Source organism: Chrysemys picta, chromosome 7 (genome assembly GCF_011386835.1).
Source record: "Chrysemys picta bellii isolate R12L10 chromosome 7, ASM1138683v2, whole genome shotgun sequence".
Lineage (NCBI taxonomy): Eukaryota > Metazoa > Chordata > Testudines > Emydidae > Chrysemys > Chrysemys picta.
In genome coordinates, this window is record NC_088797.1 from 75,695,011 (window position 1) to 75,715,649 (window position 20,639).

The 20,639-nt window shown below is 43.2% G+C and overlaps 1 protein-coding gene across 2 annotated transcripts in view; it reads right to left on the reverse strand.

Moving 5' to 3' along the window:
- The window catches only part of BMPR1A (bone morphogenetic protein receptor type 1A), a 189,086-nt gene that overhangs the window by 63,794 nt on the left and 104,653 nt on the right, over positions 1 to 20,639 (reverse strand). For both annotated transcript variants that reach the window (XM_065551829.1, XM_005293994.5), the window contains exon 3: positions 12,317 to 12,531. Coding sequence is in view for 1 of the 2 variants with exons in the window: in XM_005293994.5 (XP_005294051.1) it covers positions 12,317 to 12,383 (67 nt within the window). In the remaining variant the exon portion in view is untranslated. The remainder of the gene's footprint in view (positions 1 to 12,316; positions 12,532 to 20,639) is intronic.

Here is a 20,639-nt window from a genome sequence, read left to right on the forward strand (position 1 = left end):
AACAAGAGAGTGGTCTGGCACAGAAATAACTATTTCTGATCCTCAGGAACTTTAGCATCAAATATGTCTTTGAAAGGAATCAATGACACCATACTAAAGACCTGCTACACAGTTGTGTCTGATCTAATTACAAGACAGAAAAAATTGACAAGGCAAGATGTTGTGTAGAGGGAAACTCGACACAAAATGCCTAAGAAACTTTCAGGATACCCTTTACTCCTGATAGTCAAAGAAGAAGCAGCAGGAACTGTGTCAGCACATCAGTCTTAAATTATGGTTTTATAAAAGATTCAAGCTTACACAGTTTAAACAGCTGGTTTGGCCAAATCATCTTTATTTCAGAACAGTGTATCCACATAGGGAGTTATACCAGTATAACTATGGTAGAATCATTATTCTGATATAGCCATGCTGGTCAATTGTAGACAAACGCTTAGAATCTAATAATCTAACTACTAAGAATTTCTTGTTGTTTTTAATTTTTCCTCTCCTGTTGCTCTGAACAGGAATAATACTCTGGGAAAACCTTTCTGCAGTTTCACAGGCCAGTTCCTACTGGCTGGCTGGGTCAGCCTTCAGAGATGTGGCCAAACCCTGCCCACCTTGATTGACAGGTTTGGTTTCTGCCTCCAAAGAACTGCAAGAAGTAGTAAGACCCATTGTAATGAGTCTGTGGACCTTCCCTGCGAACAACAGCTAGACTGACTTTTTTATTAAGTTACTTTCATTTAAAGATTATTTTTGTATGTTGGGACACAGACTCTGAAAAGCATCTGCTACAACAAAACTGAAATCTACCAGTTTTCTACCTAATACCAAGGTTGAGGACAGCAATGATTTAACATACACCGTTACGTGGATTTTGCTTTAGAATATTTTAGGTAATGTGCATATATGTCAGCACTTTCCATTTCAAAAACATCTTCAGATTCTTGGAGTGTAAAGGAAGTGTCTTAATCACTTCACTGCTTTCTCAAGCCTGACAAATTTAGAATAATATCCCCCTTCCAGTGACATCTCGTGTACCAAGCATGTGATCTCTGAAGACATTCATATGGATAGCTGCCCTGTTCTTTTGGAGCAAGGATCAGCAGATAAGAGTTAAACTAAACTTATTTCTTAAATTATGTTTTAAAATTGAAATAGCCAAACTTAATTTTTTAATAGGCGAATAAAAAGAGAATGATGTTCTTCTGTGCAAAATTTCAGCAGAGGGCACATTTTTATAAACATAGGAGAATGAATGACAAAATACTACAGCACCTTTTCTAAAATCTTCAGTCCCTGCACTGTGAAATTATGGAACTAGGGTTTCATTTCTTTGGTAATAAAGCTGTTCCAATTAAGCCATATAGGAAATAGTTAATGTGCAAAAAAGGATGTCTGTCTTTAACAATCACATCAACAACTTCCTCTTTGGGGTTTCCATGCTTTAAACAGCACTGTAAGCTGAAATCTGCAGTGGTCAAAAGACACTCTCTCCCCAAAAACCCATGGGTTTATTTTTATAGTGGCAACTCCTGGATTCCTTGTCTAGTCAGACTAGTAAGGAGTCATGAATGGGAACAAGGTGCACAGGTAGAGGACACCTTGTAACTGAATTCTGAAAGGGAGGAAGAAAATGAGTACTCCTCTAATGGTGGGACTAACCTATCTAGAATTCTAGAGTGAACCCGAGTCTCCTCTACCACTGGAGCTGAAGAGATGACCGGTCACCACAGCAGTACTGGTAGATAGTGCTGAGCAGGGCCGGCCTTAGGGCCGGGCAAACTGGACCCATGCCTAGGGCGCCCCCAACAGGGGCTCGGGGCTTCTCCTTGCTGGCTGTGGCGGGACTTCACTTGGCCGCAGCGCGGACTCCTCTCTGGCTCCTCTCCAGCGCTGGGTCCACAGGCTTCTCCGTGATCCCGCCCTACTGGCCCCTCCCCTCTGTCCACTCACTCCTCAGCCAGCTGGCTGAGGGCTCCGGCTCCACCCCCCACCCCTCCCAGGAGCCCAGTCCATCACTGGCGGCGCAGCAGCCCGACCCAACCACCGCCTGGAGCGGAGCTTAGTCCCTCCGACCCTCACTGCCTGCACCACTTGGTCTCTGGCAGGGGAAGAGCCCCGCAGGGCCAGGCCAGAAACTTTCTCTCCTTGTGATGTGACATGTGAGTGAGCTGGGGGGAGCCCGTGAGGCCGGGCAGGAGGTGAGAGGGGAGCCGGCAAGGTTGGGAACAGAGTGGGAGGAAGGAAGGAGGATACCCAGAGAAGCTGGGAAGGCGGGGGAGCCGGGCTGGGCATTGAAGTCTGAATGTAGGGGGGGACAGGCATGGAAGGGAAGGATGGAAACAGTGAGATTTCTTGCTTTATTTCTCTTTGTGCTGTTTAGCACTGGTGAATTGATTCCTTTTCTTATAGGTAATGTGCATATATGTCAGCACTTTCCCTTTTAAAAACATCTTCAGCTTCTTGAAGTGTAAAGAAAGTGTCTTAATCACTTCACTGCTTTCTCAAGACTGACAAATTTAGAATAACATCCCCCTTCCAGTGACATCTCGTGGCACCTCTTTACTTTTCAGGATTAGAGTGACATGCTATTTTAGGGAGAATGAAAGGCCATTTGGAAGGTGACAGCCCAGAGCAGTGGCAGGTAAGGGCCTGAATGAGGGCTGGACTCAGCTACTGGTATCAGCTATTTCTTTTTTGTCATTCAAATGGATTTTGGGTCATGGCTGACATCCCAGCCATCATGTAAAACGCTCCCCTGTGGCCTTCTGACATGCACACAGAGGTATCTCACCCCCAAGTCTCTATCCTAGGAGGGGATGAGAGGGGAAAGGAGGCTGCAGGGTCATGTCCCACCTCCATGCAACCAGTGGCCTATACTTGCCACTGCCATGCTGGAGCCGCCACATTTATTTATTGACAAATAAAAAATGCAGAATTTTAAAATATTGTGCACAAAATTTTTAATTTTTTTGGTGCGGAATTCCCTCAGGAATATGGGGTGCTGGGGAGCTGTGAGAAGGGCACAGGGCAGTGGGGGAGGGTCTGTGAGTGGGAGGGCGCTGGTCATAGAGATCTGCGGTGGAGCTCTCTGGGAGAGGGGCCACTGGGCATGGGTGTTGCTGGGCATAAGGGGGTGGGGGGCACTGGGCAGGGGGGAAGTGAGGCAGGGCACACTAGCAGAGCAGGCCTGGGTTCAGGGCATGGGTGGGAGGGAAGTGCAGGGGTTGGGGCAAAGGGGGCACAATGCAGAGGCGAGGGGCAAAGGGGGCACAATGCAGGGGTTAGTGGCAAAGGGGGCGCAGGACAGGGGTGCAGGGGTTGGGGAGCCCATAGTGCCAGGGGAAATACCATGCCCACGGGGGTCGGGGCGTCAAAACACAAGTTCGCCCAGGGCATCATTTTCCATAAGGCCAGCCTTGGTACTGAGGTATGGGGCACTCCAACAGCTGAGGAGAGTAACTGTGACTCAGGCTGCAAAGATACCATAAGATCACTCAGTATCAAAAATAACTTTGGCACAGAGTAAGTTGGTGCTGGGAGTATCTCCACTGTAGGGTTAGTCACTGGAGGTATAGAAGTCAGGGTCATCAGAACTGGGTCACAGGTGTAATGTAGACCATCTCTGCCTGAGATGGTAATGTGTGTATCTGGTGACCAGATTTTGAGCTGTGTCTGCATGGCAAATTTGGGCCATGAAATGCCTTTTGGCTGAGTAAAGTGAGATGTATACATCATTTTACTGTCCAGGAGTCCTGGGGAGGGTGATCTAGAACTGTGCTTACTATGGGAATGTTGTTCCTTCCTACTCCTTTCAGGTGACTAGGTGGAGGACTCAGTGCTCCTACATGCTGAGACTCAACTTTGAGCTTCCAGGCTCTTCAAAGGAACCAAAACCTACATTGACAAAGGCTTGTAGAGTAACTGAGGAAGCCAGTTCAGACCAAGAAGGATCTTTTTTCTCTGTCTCTGAGGAGGCTTCTATTGAGCATTCCAAGATAAAGAGTTAAAGAGGGGTCTCTTGCCTTCTGTGTTCTCTTGGAGAAGGAGCAACAAATTGAGCATCTTTCAGGGACGTGTCCCTGTCCTAGGCACAAAAAGGCACTTATGAATGTCTGTAAAGCAGAAAGCTGCATCACAGGAAGAGCAAATTTTGAACCCCAGGGACTTGGTTTCAGTCATAGCAGCTAAACCTAGGTAACAAGGAAGTTCCTACTGTGACGGGTTTCCCTCAGGGCTGCCACCTGGAACTGGGTTACCACTGAGCCCCCAATCCACCAGCCTGGGCTTCCTCTCACATAGTACTGCTGTGACAAGCTACAAAGCCCTCCAGCCTGCACTTTCACCAGCATACATACAGGTAGGGGCACACCCAGCTGCAGTTACAAGCATGCTCTCTGACCAGCCCCTGCATGGGAAGGTTACTCCCAGCTCCTCAGCACCCATCCCCTCTGGAATATAAAGCTAGCTTGAACAGGAAACTGTACAGCATAAACTCATAAAATTTGCCCCCTCCCTCAATGTGGAGAGGAATATGCAACAACCTTTTGCCCCCGAGTTATGATTCCCACACACTTCCCTACAACTCACTTGTTTAGATAAAGCAAAAACAAGTTTGTTAACTACAAAGGACAGATTTTAAGTGATTGTAAAGGATAGCGAACAGATTAAAGCAGATTACATAGCAAATAAACAAAAATGCAAACTAAACTTCGTATACTAAATAGATTGAATATGAATAGCAGATTCATAGCAGAAGAATAACAGAGACTTGGTAGGATAACTCACATGACTGGAGTACCGTCATGGATGGATATACAAGTCTGTCTCATCTTACGCTGGGGTTACGTTCCACAGTCAGCGTGTCAAGTGAAAACCACGTATAGTCAAAATTACATTGAATGTAATGGCGGGCGGACTCGCCCGCACTATAGGAACAGTATTTAAATTGTAATTTTTCTCTTTTTGTTTTTGTTTTTGCCGACTGCGTAAAGTTGAATTCGCGCATGTTAAATGCGCATAAGATGCGACAGACCTGTAAACTGTTCAGGAAAGACAGGCAGGGCAGAATAGGTAGGGGAGTTGCATTGTAGGTAAGAGAGCAGTATGACTGCTCAGAACTCCAGTATGAAACTGCAGAAAAACCAGAGTCTCTGGATTAAGTTTAGAAGTGTGAGCAACAAGGGTGATGTCATGGTGGGAGTCTGCTAAAGACCACCAGATCAGGGGGATGAAGTGGACAAGGCTTTCTTCCAGCAACTAACAGAAGTTACTAGATCACAGGAGCTGGTTCTCATGGGGGATTCCAATCACCCTGATATCTGCTGGTAGAGCAATACAGCGGTGCACAGACAATCCAGGAAGTTTTTGGAAAGTGTAGGGGACAATTTCCTGGTGCAAGTGCTGGAGGAACCAGCTAGGGGCAGAGCTTTTCCTGACCTGCTGCTCACAAACAGGGAAGAATTAGTAGGGGAAGCAAAAGTGGATGGGAACCTGGGAGGCAGGGACCATGAGATGGTCGAGTTCAGGATCCTGACACAAGGAAGAAAGGAGAGCATCAGAATACAGACCCTGGACTTCAGAAAAGCAGACTGACTCCCTCAGGAACTGATGGGCAGGATCTCCTGGGAGAATAACATGAGGGGGAAAGGAGTCCAGGGGAGCTGGCTGTATTTTAAAGAATCCTTATTGAAGTTGCAGGAACAAACCAACCCAGTGTGTAGAAAGAATAGTAAATATGGGAGGCGACCAGCTTGGCTTAACAGTGAAATCCTTGCTGATCTTAAACACAAAAAAGAAGCTTACAAGAAGTGGAAGATTGGACAAATGACCAGGAAGGAGTATAAAAATATTGCTCAGGCATGCAGGAGTGAAATCAGGAAGGCCAAATCACACTTAAGAGTTTATAGATTCATAGATTCATAGATTATAGGACTGGAAGGGACCTCAAGAGGTCATCGAGTCCAGTCCCCTGCCCGCACGGCAGGACCAAATACTGTCTAGACCATCCCTGATAGACATTTATCTAACCTACTCTTAAATATCTCCAGAGACGGAGATTCCACAACCTCCCTAGGCAATTTGTTCCAGTGTTTAACCACCCTGACAGTTAGGAACTTTTTCCTAATGTCCAACCTAGACCTCCCTTGCTGCAGTTTAAACCCATTGTTTCTGGTTCTATCCTTAGAGGCTAAGGTGAACAAGTTCTCTCCCTCCTCCTTATAACACCCTTTTAGATACCTGAAAACTGCTATCATGTCCCCTCTCAGTCTTCTCTTTTCCAAACTAAACAAACCCAGTTCTTTCAGCCTTCCTTCATAGGTCATGTTCTCAAGACCTTTAATCATTCTTGTTGCTCTTCTTTGGACCCTTTCCAATTTCTCCACATCTTTTTTAAAATGCGGCGCCCAGAACTGGACAATACTCCAGCTGAGTCCTAACCAGAGCAGAGTAGAGCGGAAGAATGACTTCTCGTGTCTTGCTCACAACACACCTGTTAATGCATCCCAGAATCATGTTTGCTTTTTTTGCAACAGCATCACACTGTTGACTCATATTTAGCTTGTGGTCCACTATAACCCCTAGATCCCTTTCTGCCGTACTCCTTCCTAGACAGTCTTTTCCCATTCTGTATGTGTGAAATTGATTTTTCCTTCCTAAGTGGAGCACTTTGCATTTGTCTTTGTTAAACTTCATCCTGTTTAACTCAGACCATTTCTCCAATTTGTCCAGATCATTTTGAATTATGACCCTGTCCTCCAAAGTAGCAATCCCTCCCAGTTTGGTATCATCCGCAAACTTAATAAGCGTACTTTCTATGCCAATATCTAAGTCGTTGATGAAGATATTGAACAGAGCCGGTCCCAAAACAGACCCCTGCGGAACCCCACTCGTTACGCCTTTCCAGCAGGATTGGGAACCATTAATAACAACTCTCTGAGTACGGTTATCCAGCCAGTTATGCACCCACCTTATAGTAGCCCCATCTAATTTGTATTTGCCTAGTTTATCGATAAGAATATCATGCGAGACCGTATCAAATGCTTTACTAAAGTCTAGGTATACCACATCCACCGCTTCACCCTTATCCACAAGGCTCGTTATCCTATCAAAGAAAGCTATCAGATTGGTTTGACATGATTTGTTCTTCACAAATCCATGCTGGCTGTTCCCTATCACCTTACCACCTTCCAAGTGTTTGCAGATGATTTCCTTAATTACTTGCTCCATTATCTTCCCTGGCACAGAAGTTAAACTAACTGGTCTGTAGTTACCTGGGTTGTTTTTATTTCCCTTTTTATAGCTGGGCACTATATTTGCCCTTTTCCAGTCTTCTGGAATCTCTCCCGTCTCCCATGACTTTCCAAAGATAATAGCTAGAGGCTCAGATACCTCCTCTATTAGCTCCTTGAGTATTCTAGGATGCATTTCATCAGGCCCGGGTGACTTGCAGGCATCTAACTTTTCTAAGTGATTTTTAACTTGTTCTTTTTTTATTTTATCCGCTAAACCTACCCCCTTCCCATTAGCATTCACTATGTTAGGCATTCCTTCAGACTTCTCGGTGAAGACCGAAACAAAGAAGTCATTAAGCATCTCTGCCATTTCCAAGTTTCCTGTTACTGTTTCTCCCTCTTCACTAAGCAGTGGGCCTACCCTGTCTCTGGTCTTCCTCTTGCTTCTAATGTATTGATAAAAAGTCTTCTTGTTTCCTTTTATTCCCGTAGCTAGTTTGAGCTCATTTTGTGCCTTTGCCTTTCTAATCTTGCCCCTGCATTCCTGTGTTGTTTGCCTATATTCATCCTTGGTAATCTGTCCTAGTTTCCATTTTTTATATGACTCCTTTTTATTTTTTAGATCGTGCAAGATCTTGTGGTTAAGCCAAGGTGGTCTTTTGCAGCTAGCAAGAGATGTTAAGAGTAACAAGAAGGGTTTATTCAGGTATGTTAGCAACAAGAAGAAAGTCCAGGAAAGTGTGCGCCCCTTACTGAATGAGGGAGGTAACCTAGTGATAGAGGATGTGGAAAAAGCGAAGGTACTCAATGCTTTTTTTGCCTCTGTCTTCATGAACAAGGTCAGCTCCCAGAGTGCTGCACTGGGCAGCACAGCATGGGGAGGAGGTGACCAGCCCTTTGTGGAGAAAGAAGTGGTTGAGGACTATTTAGAAAAGCTGGATGAGCACAAGTCCATGGGGCTGGATGCGCTGCATCCAAGGATGCTAAAGGAGTTGGCGAATGTGACTGCAGAGCCATTGGCCATTATCTTTGAAAACTCATGGCGACCAGGGGAGGTCCGGATGACTGGAAAAAGGCTAATGTAGTGCCCATCTTTAAAAAAGGGAAGAAGGAGGATCCGGGGAACAACAGGCCAGTCAGCCTCACCTCAGTCCCTGGAAAAATCATGGAGCACATCTCAAGGAATCAATTCTGAAGCACTTCGAGGAGAGGAAAGTGATCAGTAATAGTCAGCATGGATTCACCAAGGGCAAGTCATGCCTGACTAGCCTAATTGCCTTCTATGATGAGGTAACTGGCTCTGTGGATGAGGGGAAAGCAGTGGACGTGTTATTAGCAAAGCTTTTGATACGGTCTCCCACAGTATTCTTGCCAGCAAGTTAAAGAATATGGGCTGGATGAATGGTGGATAGAAAGCTGTGGATAGAGGTGGATAGAAAAGCTGGCTAGATCGTCGGGCTCAACGGGTAGTGATCAATGGCTCCATGTCTAATTGGCAGCCGGTATCAAATGGAGTGCCCCAAGGGTCGGTCCTGGGGCCAGTTTTGTTCAATATCTTCATTAATGATCTAGAGGATGGCATGGACTGCAACCTCAGCAAGTTTGCAGATGACACTAAACTGGGAGGAGTGGTAGATACGCTGGAGGATAGGGATAGGATACAGAGGGACCTAGACAAATTAAAGGATTAGGCCAAAAAAATCTGATGAGCTTCAACAAGGACAAGTGCAGAGTCCTGCACTTAGGACGGAAGAATCCCATGCACTGCTACAGACTAGGGACTGAATGGCTAGGCAGCAGTTCTTCAGAAAAGGACCATGGGGTTACAGTGGATGAGAAACTGGATATGAGTCAACAGCGTGCCCTTGTTGCCAAGAAGGCTAACGGCATTTTGGGCTGTATAAGTAGGGGCATTGCCAGCAGATTGAGGGACATGATCATTCCCCTCTATTTGACATTGGTGAGGCCTCATCTGGAGTACTGTGTCCAGTTTTGGGCCCCACACTACAAGGAGGATGTGGAAAAATTGGAAAGAGTCCAGCGGAGGGCAACAAAAATGATTAGGGGGCTGGAGCACATGACTTATGAGGAGAGGCTGAGGGAACTGGGATTGTTTAGTCTGCAGAAGAGAAAATGAGGCGGGATTTGATAGCTGCTTTCAACTACCTGAAAGGGGGTTCCAAAGAGGATGGATCTAGACTGTTCTCAGTGGTACCAGATGACAGAACAAGGAATAATGGTCTCAAGTTGCAGTGGGGGAGGTTTAGGTTGGATATTAGGAAAAAGGTTTTCACTAGGAGGGTGGTGAAGCACTGGAATGGGTTACCTAGGGAGGTGGTGGAATCTCCTTCCTTAGAGGTTTTTAAGGTCAGGCTTGACAAAGCCCTGGCTGGGATGATTTAGTTGGGGATTGGTCCTGCTTTGAGCAGGGGGTTGGATTAGATGACCTCCTGAGGTCCCTTCCAACCCTGATATTCTATGATTCTCACTCTAAGAGATTATACAAGCAGGCTGCAGATTCTTAAGGGGCAAGCTGCACTTGGGGGTTCCAAGCTGTAAAGCCAGGTGTTTTATTCACAGACTAAAAATCCCTTTAGCCTGGGTTCAGCACTTCCCCCAGTTCCGTCTTTGCTGCTCAGGTGTTTCCAGGACTCTTCCTGGGTGAGGAGTGAAGAATGTCAGATGATGTCACTCCCTGACCCATACAGCCTTTGCATATGGCGGGAACCCTTTGCTCCCAAAACTTGGTTCCCAAACTGGTCCGTGGAAAAACACTGACATCCCAAGATGGGAGTCCAGAGACATGTGGTCTCACCACATGTCCCTGCAGAGTCACAGCAGCCATCGCTCGGCAGCTGTCTGAAGCGCTCTCAGGAAGGCTCCCCAGGTGGGAGACAAGCCTCCCCCCAAGGCCCTCTGTTTTTTCCCCAATGGCCCACTGCCCTGAACAGGCTCTACCTTTCCCACCCACCCACCATCGAAAGCATCCTGTCCAGCGGGCACCACCCAGATGCAACTACACCTGAAATACAGATACGTAGTTAATATTCATAAGCTCAGACACAAAAATGATACATGCATACAAATAGGACAAGCATATTCAGCAAATCACAACCTCTCCGACGACACCTTACATGACTTATCTTGCATAAAATACATCATAATTATGTCATAATGACATCACAACAATGTGACTGCGAAGAACTTGGGGTGCGTGTCACGCCTACCACTAATAAAAAAACCCTGAAAAACCTATATTAACCTAACTATATAAAAGAGTAGCCAAGTCACAATGTGTGCAGAGAATCAGACAGGGGATCTGTCTCACCACCAAAGGAATTAAGAAGAAGAAACTGAGGGACAGCAGAGCCCTCTCTGCCCTTGATGCCTGCAGGTGGGACGGCACAGGGGCATCCAGGGCACACGCACCGGCCATCTTGTCTGACTTTCTGCACATTGCAGGCCACAGAACTTCACCCACCCACTCCTGTAATTGACCCCCTAACCTCTGCCTGGCTGAGTTACTGAAGTCCTCAAATCACGACTTGAAGACTTCAAGTTACAGAGAAGAGCCATCACTTGAAGAACTACAAAATAAATAATTTCCCCTTTACATCTAATTCCATCTTCGGAGGGCTCTTACTCTTGAAGAATAAGCAGCTCAAGTGACATCTAAAAATAAAACTGAGCCATCCATATGACATCAAGTAGTGATTGATGTGTGTCTGGCAAGAAGCTGCAAACCTGTTTACATATATGCACTAAATAATAGCAGTCAAATTGTCTAGAGTCCTGTTAACTGCACAGCTGTTTGGCAAAGCTATGATCAATGCAGAGGTACTGGAGCAGTCTGTAGACTAAGGAAAGAACTCTACTCTACTTCGTCTGACATGCATCTGACGAAGTGGGTATTCACCCACGAAAGCTTATGCTCCAATACATCTGTTAGTCTTAAAGGTGCCACAGGACTCTCTGTTGCTTTTTACAGATCCAGATTAACACGGCTACCCCTCTGATACTTGACAACTGTACTCTGGTATGCCCTGTGTATGCTTGTGAACACCTCTGCAACCATAAAACTACAATTTTCCAGGTTTTTGAATGAAAGCTCAAATACTGAAGAAACTGACGCTATAGGTCTCGTCCTCTCAACAGAAGATTTCTCCTTGCCCCTTAGTGGATGCACATATAGCACATCTTCTCTTAGGTATGCTCTTAAACATAATAGAAACACTGATGTACATGCATAGTACTTGATTTCCAAAATCTCACAGCTTGCGCAAATGAAAAGCAGTTTCCCCGCTACAACAAGGCCATAAACTACCACTCAATAAATATTTCTATGCTAAACTGCAACTTCCACACTTCAGCCATCAAGGTTGTAGTAACGGACCACTCAAAATAAGGGTTGTGAAGTACTGAGACTAGAGTAGAAGCAGCCCTCCTGGTTTCCAGTCATTTACATGTTCCCTTAGGCTCGGAAGCTTTTTCCGCAAGGAAAGCAGCAGGAAGATCCCGTTTACCACCACACCCTAGTTTCCCAAAACACTTGGAAGTACTAATTTGAAACGTTTAGGGTAAGTAGTGATGCACATATGTAATGAACTTAGCAAAAAGCTACTGCATATGTTCAGAACATGGATAGTCATCTGCAATTCTGGGTACTTCTTTGTACCATTTGAGGCTGACTGATCACTTGTCCATAATAACATCAATACATGCCTAAGATATCAGACCCATAAAGAAAATACAAGTTATCCACATTTGTGTAAGGAAATATAAATAAAATCATCCCTTTTATGCTGACATGATACCAATCACCATTAGTGAGACCCACTCATGCACACTGAGAAAGATAGAAAAGATCTAACATTTAAATCAATTTATACACTTGTCACTAAATTTACTCCCTCACAATCTTCTAACACAAATGTGCAACTGATTAGTCACACAAACTTTACTCTTGTAAAAGAACAGTACTGTACATTCAGATATTTGAACAGGACCCATATCATAAAACCACTGGAATTTATAGCCACTCCAAATGAAAGATTATTAAAAAAACAATGAGGTTTAAACAAATATGAATTTACCTTGAACATGAAGACTGATGAACAGATAGGCTCCCAGTAATCTGACGTATACTTTCAGTTGAGTCATTGTTCACTTTTAATCCTTCCCGTGCACTGTCACCCTTAGCAACTGGCCCTGCTGCTTGACAAATTTTAAACTTGGTTTGTTCAGTGAAGCCTGATGAGATTTGGTGGCGGACAGTAGTGATGATTTAATAAATATTCCAACTTGTCTCCTGAAAGAAAGTGAAATTAAGGTGTTTAGCAAAAGTTTAAAATTCCTCCAAGCCTTCTGAAACATTAAAAAAAAAAAAAAAAAAAGGAAAAAAATGCAGAAAATGTTTTCAGTGGACAGAACATAACTAGCCTACTGAATACATTAAGATTAGCCCCAACATAAATGCTAGTTTTAATTATCCTAAGATTTACTATTCAAACTATATAACAAAATACTTGGGAATACAACACGTGGTTCAAAATTACATTCTAAAATGTGTATCAAGATTATTAGCACACAACAGATGACTGTGTAATTCAGGCTCACATATAGGTATCATGCGGTTGACTACATTAGCGTGTAAAGTCTGTTTAAAAATTGTTATATCTAAACCTATTATAATTTATTCCTATTATACTACTAAACAGTGAGCAAGAACTTTTATCTATAATTTGCCAGGTCTCTACAGCAACAAAATCACATTGCAGTCTGCCATCAAACTTCAGAAAAAGCTTGAAGAGCAGCCAGCATGTCAATGAAAAATATAATTACATGGAAAGGAAGTCAAATTAACCATTTATTTTTACTACTATAACAAGTAAGGTGTATTGTACAAGACTACTTAAAAAGTTAACCTTAAAAATATATTTAGTGATTTTAATTTTACATTCAGGCTCTAAGAAACATCTAACAAAGTATAGTATCTGTGCCCTCTTTTTGAGAGCCAATGCATTATAAAACTTTCTGAAAAAGATGCTGCATTCCAGCATGCAACACCAGTTAAATCAATTATTAATATGCCCTCTAGACCCATCTTAGAACATTTGTATCTTCCTGGCTTTCCATGAGCAGTTTTGCGCAGACAGCAAGCCTCCACTGAAAAATCATGGCTGCTACATGGATGTGCACTTGGCTATAAAGTTAAAAAAAAAAATTAGAATCTGTTCATTCACTGAAAAGAAATAGGCAAGACAGTCAAACTTAAAAATCACCTTTTCAGGACCACAGTAGACAAGTATTATGGTTAAATTAAAATTCAGCAGTCGTAGTCACATTCTTCCCTAATAAAGATTTTACAGTGATTAATTAAAGGAAGCATAATTAGGTCTCGAAGGACTAAAAAGCAACTCGGACACCTAAGCAGTTAACTGAGACAAAGGAGATTTTGTATTAAGATGAACAGAACACTGATTTTGCCTTTCTTTGGCCTCTTGTTTCAGTGGGCTTGAACCCTATGACCCCTGTCAGCCTGGCGCTATTCTTGAATGCAAAAATTTGTATTTGTTCAAAGATATACTGCAATTACTGTTGGTGACCACTTCCACCATAAATAACTCAATCAGTCTGTTGGTAGGACCCAAGACGTTTTCATTTTAATTAGTGATTCAGAGGCATTTAACATGGAGGCAAATTAGTGGCAGAGCAGGGAGGTGTCTGTCACTTTCAATTTGTACGGGTAGGGGGCATGCAGCCTTCGACCTGTGGCCTACTTTTCACACATCTGTGACTTCTTATGAAGTAACAAAGAGGCTTCATCACAAGAAACACAGAATTGCTGCAGAGGAAGACTATATTTGTGGCTAATGAGCCACAAAGCCATAAAACATTGGGGAAGTCCCTAACTGCAACATACTATGCAATGATATTTTTTCTATTATTAATAAGGCTTCACAGGACACATTTCCATATTTAAAAAGTAATGACAGAAATGTTGGCGTGTACTCTATATAATACACGATGCAAATATTCTGAAAACAAACTATAAAACACTTTAATTACTATCTTTAGTGAAAGTTTTAAGCAACATAAAAACAAATATTCATTCTTTGAAATAATTCATTTTTAAATTAAATATTAGTGTCTGGGAATCAGTAAGGAAGCAACTTAGTAATTATGAAACATCAATATAGCAGTATTAAATATGAATGTTGTCACTTTCTGTGTTAAATTTTCAGGAGAAAGAAGGAGAAGTCTAGAAATTTCGACTCTTAATAAAATACTTAAAAATGAAAGAGTCAGTTGAGTTTCTATTTAATGCAGAAGGGTAAAAAGAGCCATGATTTCTTCTCAAGTTCTAGTAAGCAGGATAACCTGATATGTACTGTTTAATTCTTTTTTAAAGCATTATTTCTTTATGGAGGTTTGCAAGGTATAATACGCACAGTAGGGTCTTACTATCCCGCACTCTGCTAACCCAACTATGCTGTAATTTGCACACACAAAAATGTGGTCTCACTCCATTTCTTAGCAAAGATTTCATAGAAGACTGCTGAAGTCAAGTGTCATAAAAATTACTGTATTTTGTAAAAACATGCCACACCACATCTACTGGTATTCCACCTTAAAGAAGTATCTTAAATAAACCACAATTGAGAAAATGGAGTCATTTTAGTGATCCATTGGTGTCAATGGGGCTTCATATGTCTGACCCTGTGTAGTTCTCACTGCTGTAACGGACCCAACAGTGGTTCCAACCACATGGCCCGTGCTCCAGGAGCTGGGGGATGTTGGCCAGTCAGCACTCCTCCCTTCCAAGAGCCTCCCAGAGGAGGGGACGAGCAGCTACAATGGTGACCCTTCATAGAGTGTGTCCCTCCCTCGCTTCTGGGCTTGCCCCTCTTTGCCACTGGCCCCATCAAGTTTCCCCACCCACTGAGACAGGTGGGTGACACTTTGAGCAAGTTCACTTACTGCATAATTTGCACAAATCATTACTTCAAAAATGGAACTCTAACGTAGAATTAAAAGAAGCTCCAATGTGTGGTTTCATCTAATATATGATTAATTTTATCCCTACACCTAAAACAGTTAAATATTCTAATAATTTAAAAATATCATCCCCCTTGCAAACAGGAAATACAGTAATCACACACCCCTGTGAAAACTTCATTGTAAGTTACCGTATTTTCCGGCGTATAAGACGACTGGGCGTATAAGACGACCCCCAACTTTTCCAATTAAAATATAGAATTTGGGATATACTCGCCGTATAAGACTACCCCTCTTCCAACGCACACCAAAAAAAAATTAAAAAAACATCAGATTTGATTTCAATATGGTAATTTTAATTCAAATGCTTATGACATACAGGTACTTAGCAGGAAAACTGTCACTTATAAACATAAGGCTGTTTGTCATCAAACATGTAAACATAAAACAGTGCAAGTGGATTAAACTTTTCCTAATTCACTCTAAAGCTGAAAGGAAGGATAAGACAATAAACCCATGGGAGCTGCCATGCTGTTTGTTTTCTAAGCTGTCAACCAAACTGGAACTGATGATGATAGGAGGAAGATAACAAACAAGAGAGAGAGAGCAAGTGCCGGGCAAGTCCCTGGCGAGTTAGCAACGCCCATCATAACTGCAAGCTACGGTATTTTTACAGGTTTTGCTGGCGTGACAGTTTCCCTTTAAAAGCCTTCAAAATCCTCCTGTTCGTCATCTGATATCATAAGTACATCAATGACATCTTGTGATACATTTGTAAGGCAGTCATCGTATGGATCGAATTCCGTATCAGATGGTGTGGTCTCAGCTTTGCCTTCCTCTTCATCTTGCCACAAGTAGTCGTCCTCCATACCATCTAATGAATTTGATATGCCACACTTCTTGAAAGACTTGATTACTGTTTCTGCATCAATATCATTCCAGGCTTTTATGACAAACTTGCACAAAATATCCAACTGTGGCGCACGCATGTTTCCTCCTTTTGTGAATGACTTTTCGCCGCTAACCATCCATTCATTCCACTGTTCTTGAATGCGATCTTTAAATGGCTTGTTTAGGCACACATCCAGTGGCTGTACCAACGATGTCAATCCTGCAGGAATAACTGCCGCATCTGTGTTTAGTCTTGCAAGCATTTGCTTGGTGCTGGGAGTTAAATGAGCCCTGAACATATCCCACACCAGTAGACTACATTTTTGAATAAGTCCACCTGGTCGCCTGCTCCATACATTATCAAGCCATAGCTTTACCCCTTCTTCATCCATCCAGCCTTTTTCATTCACATGTACAAAACAACCAACAGGGAACTTGAATTTCGGCATTGTTTTTCTTTTAAAAATAATCATTGGTCTCAGTTTGGCGCCATCAGCTGTGCATCCTAGTACCACTGTAAAACTGGACTTCTCATGTCCTCTTGTTTTAATTAAAATTGTTTTTTCACCTTTTTGATGGACAGTTTTATTTCCAACCATATCAAAATTCATTGGAGTTTCATCCATATTTCTAATACTACTTAACGCATAGCCATGTTTAGTGCGCTGTTGTATTACGTATCGATGGAAACTATTTACTTTGCTATCAAGATCTGCAGGTAATTTTGGGGCAATTTTCATCTTTTGCCTCAGTACCATATTATGCCTTCCCATGAATCTAGTACACCAGGATACAGTGGCCTTAAATCTGTTGCTGTGATCTGGGTTAGATTTGGCCCACTGAAGTGCAAACAAATGTATTTTATTTCGTGTCACTACATAACCGTTTTGGCGATGCTCATTCACCATGTCTGCTACATGTTTTTCGAGTTCTGGCCAATGTGGAGTGCCTCTTCTTAATGCACACTTACCCTTTGGCATACTCTTTAATGCTTTTTCATTTGCTTTCCAGTCCCGAACCATCTTTTCTGTTACTCCATATTGTCTTGCAGCAGCGCAGTTATTATGTTCCATGGCAAAGTTTACAACTTTAAGTTTGAAACTGGCTTCATATTTCTTTCTTCTTGCTGGTGGAGCCATGATGGGGTTTTGACTGTTGGACATTTGTATACTGTACTGTATGTACTGGTGCTATACTGTATGAACAGGTACAGATACTGGTGCTGTACTGTATGTGGTACCCAGTATACAACAACCAGCCAATCACGGCAAGCGATGTACCTTACCGGCGATTGGCTGGTTGTTGTATACAAAGCCTGCTTGGATTGGTCAGCTCTCCCTGCCTGCCCAGCCCTCCCTGTCTCCAAGACTATCAGAGCGGTAGCGCAAACATGCCTCTTTCACCCGTCTGGCCCGCCCTTGTATCCTATTACCTCCTTCTCTGCCTCTCAGATCTCGCACATGCGCGCCTGCGCCGCTTCACTGCAGTCCTCAGGAGCGAGATCTGAGAGGCAGAGAAGGAGGTACGGTAATAGGATACAAGGGCGGGCCAGACGCGTAAAAGAGGCGTGTTTTTCTGGGCACAGCGCCGCTCTCTTTTTTCCATACCCCGGGCGTCCCGGACGCCTGCAGCTTGCTCCGACCTTCACTTACACCTTCCCGGTGAGGCGCACCCTCACCTCGTCATCGGGCGGGGATGCGGCCGCGGCCGTTTTTGAGCTCCCTCCACCATATGCGGCCACCGCAGATTCTCCAGTCCGGCTCGGAAGTTTCAGCACCCGCCCTATAAGACGACACCCGGCGTATAAGACGACCCCCGACTTTTGAGAAGATTTTCCTGGGTTAAAAAGTAGTCTTATACGCCAGAAAATACAGTACATTTGACTTATTTTCTCTCTGAACTTGACCAGCATGGAAAATTATAACATCGGAAGTTTAGTACTGTTTATTTCTAATTTTGGGGTGCTGTTTTCGTTATGGAAGTGAGATATTATCCTTATGAAATTTTCAAAACCATTCTTACCCTCATTTCCCAAAATATTTATGTATTTTTGTTCTTATTATAGCACTAAAAACATACTTTGTAGCTGGATCATTCCTATCTTAATTTTTTTTAAATAAATCTGTATGCAACAAAATATTTAAATTTTCCATAACTTCTGAAACTATTCGGATCTGGGACATGCACGTTGCCACTTAAAAGATTTCTCTCAAAAGTGACCTGCTAATAAAATTCAAGGGGTGTGTGTGATCTATTTTTGTTTCTCTCTGATATATACATATGATCTTAAATTTGTTACTAGTTAATTCCAATTTTTTTGAAATGTTAATGTTAAATCTGGTCTTCCTGAGGTCAAGATAGGTCACAAATGAGTCTTGAGAGTTTTCTTATCCCTCATTTGAGCTTGTCTTCTTAAGTATACATCATGTCTTTAATTTAAAATAGGTGTCAAGTCTACCTGTTCTCCACTTGTCTACAAAGTACTTTTCCAGATTAGGAAAATAAGGTGTGCTTGAGAAAGCGTTAACATAATCTTAAACATGACCTTGCGTCTAGTGTAGACACAGTTCAATACTTTTAAAAATACATGAGTTGCCCATGTTTGAGTCCTACAAAAAGCCTCAGAAAAATTAGGTGAATATTTAATATTCTCTATTTAAAAAAACAACAACAAAATTTTACATCTAAAGGCAAAGATGCCAACCTTGCGGTAAGACTTTCAGGGATGTTAATGGGGAAAAAAAGGGGAGGAATTAGGGAGGTTGCCTGGGCCTCTCTCTGCTCCCCTCCACTCCCCCCAGAGAAACTGAAACCTCTCCCCTGCTGTCCTCTCCCCTACCTGTTTATAGCCAGCTGGTGAATCCTGGGATCCCTGGACCTCTCCCTCCCTCAATGTGCCCCACTCTCAAATAGGGAGGAAAGTCAGACCTAGGAAAGCTGCCCTCCTATGTGGCCTCGGGCCTGGACCTTCTTCCCAGGATGATCCTCCTTGCTCTGACACATTCACTCTCTCCTCCTCCTGCCCCTTCTCCCCCCACAGCTTCTCCTCCGGCTGCAAGCTGTGCAGTGAGGGGTTGATGGGAGGCAAGCCCCAGCAGGGATTCACTGCCCAAGCCACAAGCTGTATATTAGACTCTAACTGAGCAGTGTGGAGTGTACCTAGAGTACATTACCGCAGTCCAGCAGGGTCTATGTGGGGCAGTTAGAGACAGCATACAGCCTGTGGCATGGGCAGTGAATCCAGCAGTGCCACAACCCATTCAAAATCGCTGTGGCTTGCCTTCTTTTAGACTTTCAGTGCAGTCTGTGCACGTGCCACTGGAGAGAGAAAGAGAAGAACATCCTCCCATGGCCGTGGTACTATTTTCTGTGTTCATCGGACCCCAGTGGTGGTGAGTGATACACACACGCACATACACACTTTTAAATGTATGTATAAAATGTGTGTTTAGAAGATTCAAGCCTGAATTAGTCATTTCATAATTGCATGTAAAAATTGGAAGGAAAATGAGGGACGGAGGCATCACTGAAAATGGTGCCAAAAACAACATAATCCAGTTTTTTCTTTTCTTTTCTTTTACAGGTCCCTGATAAAGTGCATTGCCTCAGTCAAAATTAGTATCAGTACGTGGTTGGTCAAAGATGGAATTTCTCCATAAAATATCTGATTTTGATAATGACATACAATAACTGAAATTCTATCTTCTAATCTGTTACAACACAAATTGATTCATGAATGTTGGTCTGGCCACAACTCGTAATGATTTTTAAAAAATCTTAAAGCCTCAACAAACCAAGAAGTTCACTATTCCACAAAGTTTTCAAGTATTCCTTTTTTCTCCAGCAAATAACCCAGGTGACAGCCATTATAGACTTAATTTGACTAACCGGGAGGAATTAGTTGCAAACCAAAAGGTGGAAGGCAACTTGAGTTTTAAGGAAAGGAAGGAATGAGAGCAACAGAGCAAGGACAACAGATTTCAAAAAAGTAGACAAACTTGGTAAGTAAGGTCCCATGGGAAGAAAATCTACGGGAAAAAGGAGTTCAAGAGTGTTGGTAGTTTCTCAAAGAGACAATATCGAAGGCACAACAATAAACTTAGCAATACTAAGGAAAGATGTATGAAAATCAATAAGGCTGCATGAGGAGCACTTTGATAACCTAAAAACCCCAAAGAACCCGTACAAGTGGAAACATGGACAAATTGCTAAAGGTGAGTATGAAGAACAGCACAAGCAGGTAGGGACAAAATCAGAAAAGCTAAGGCACAAAACTAGCTACACCTTGCAAGGACGGAAAAGGCAATAAGGAGAGGTTCTATAAACACATTAAAAGCAAGAGAAAGACAAAGCAAAGTGTAGCTCCATCACTTAGTGCAGGGGTCTCAAACACACGGCCCGCGGGGTTATTTTCTGCGGCCTGCGAGCTCCTCACAGCCCCCCCGCCCTTCCCCAGCGTTTACCTAGAGCGTCTCCGGCCTGATGCGCACATTCCCTATTCCCAGAATAGGGAACCACAGCCAATGG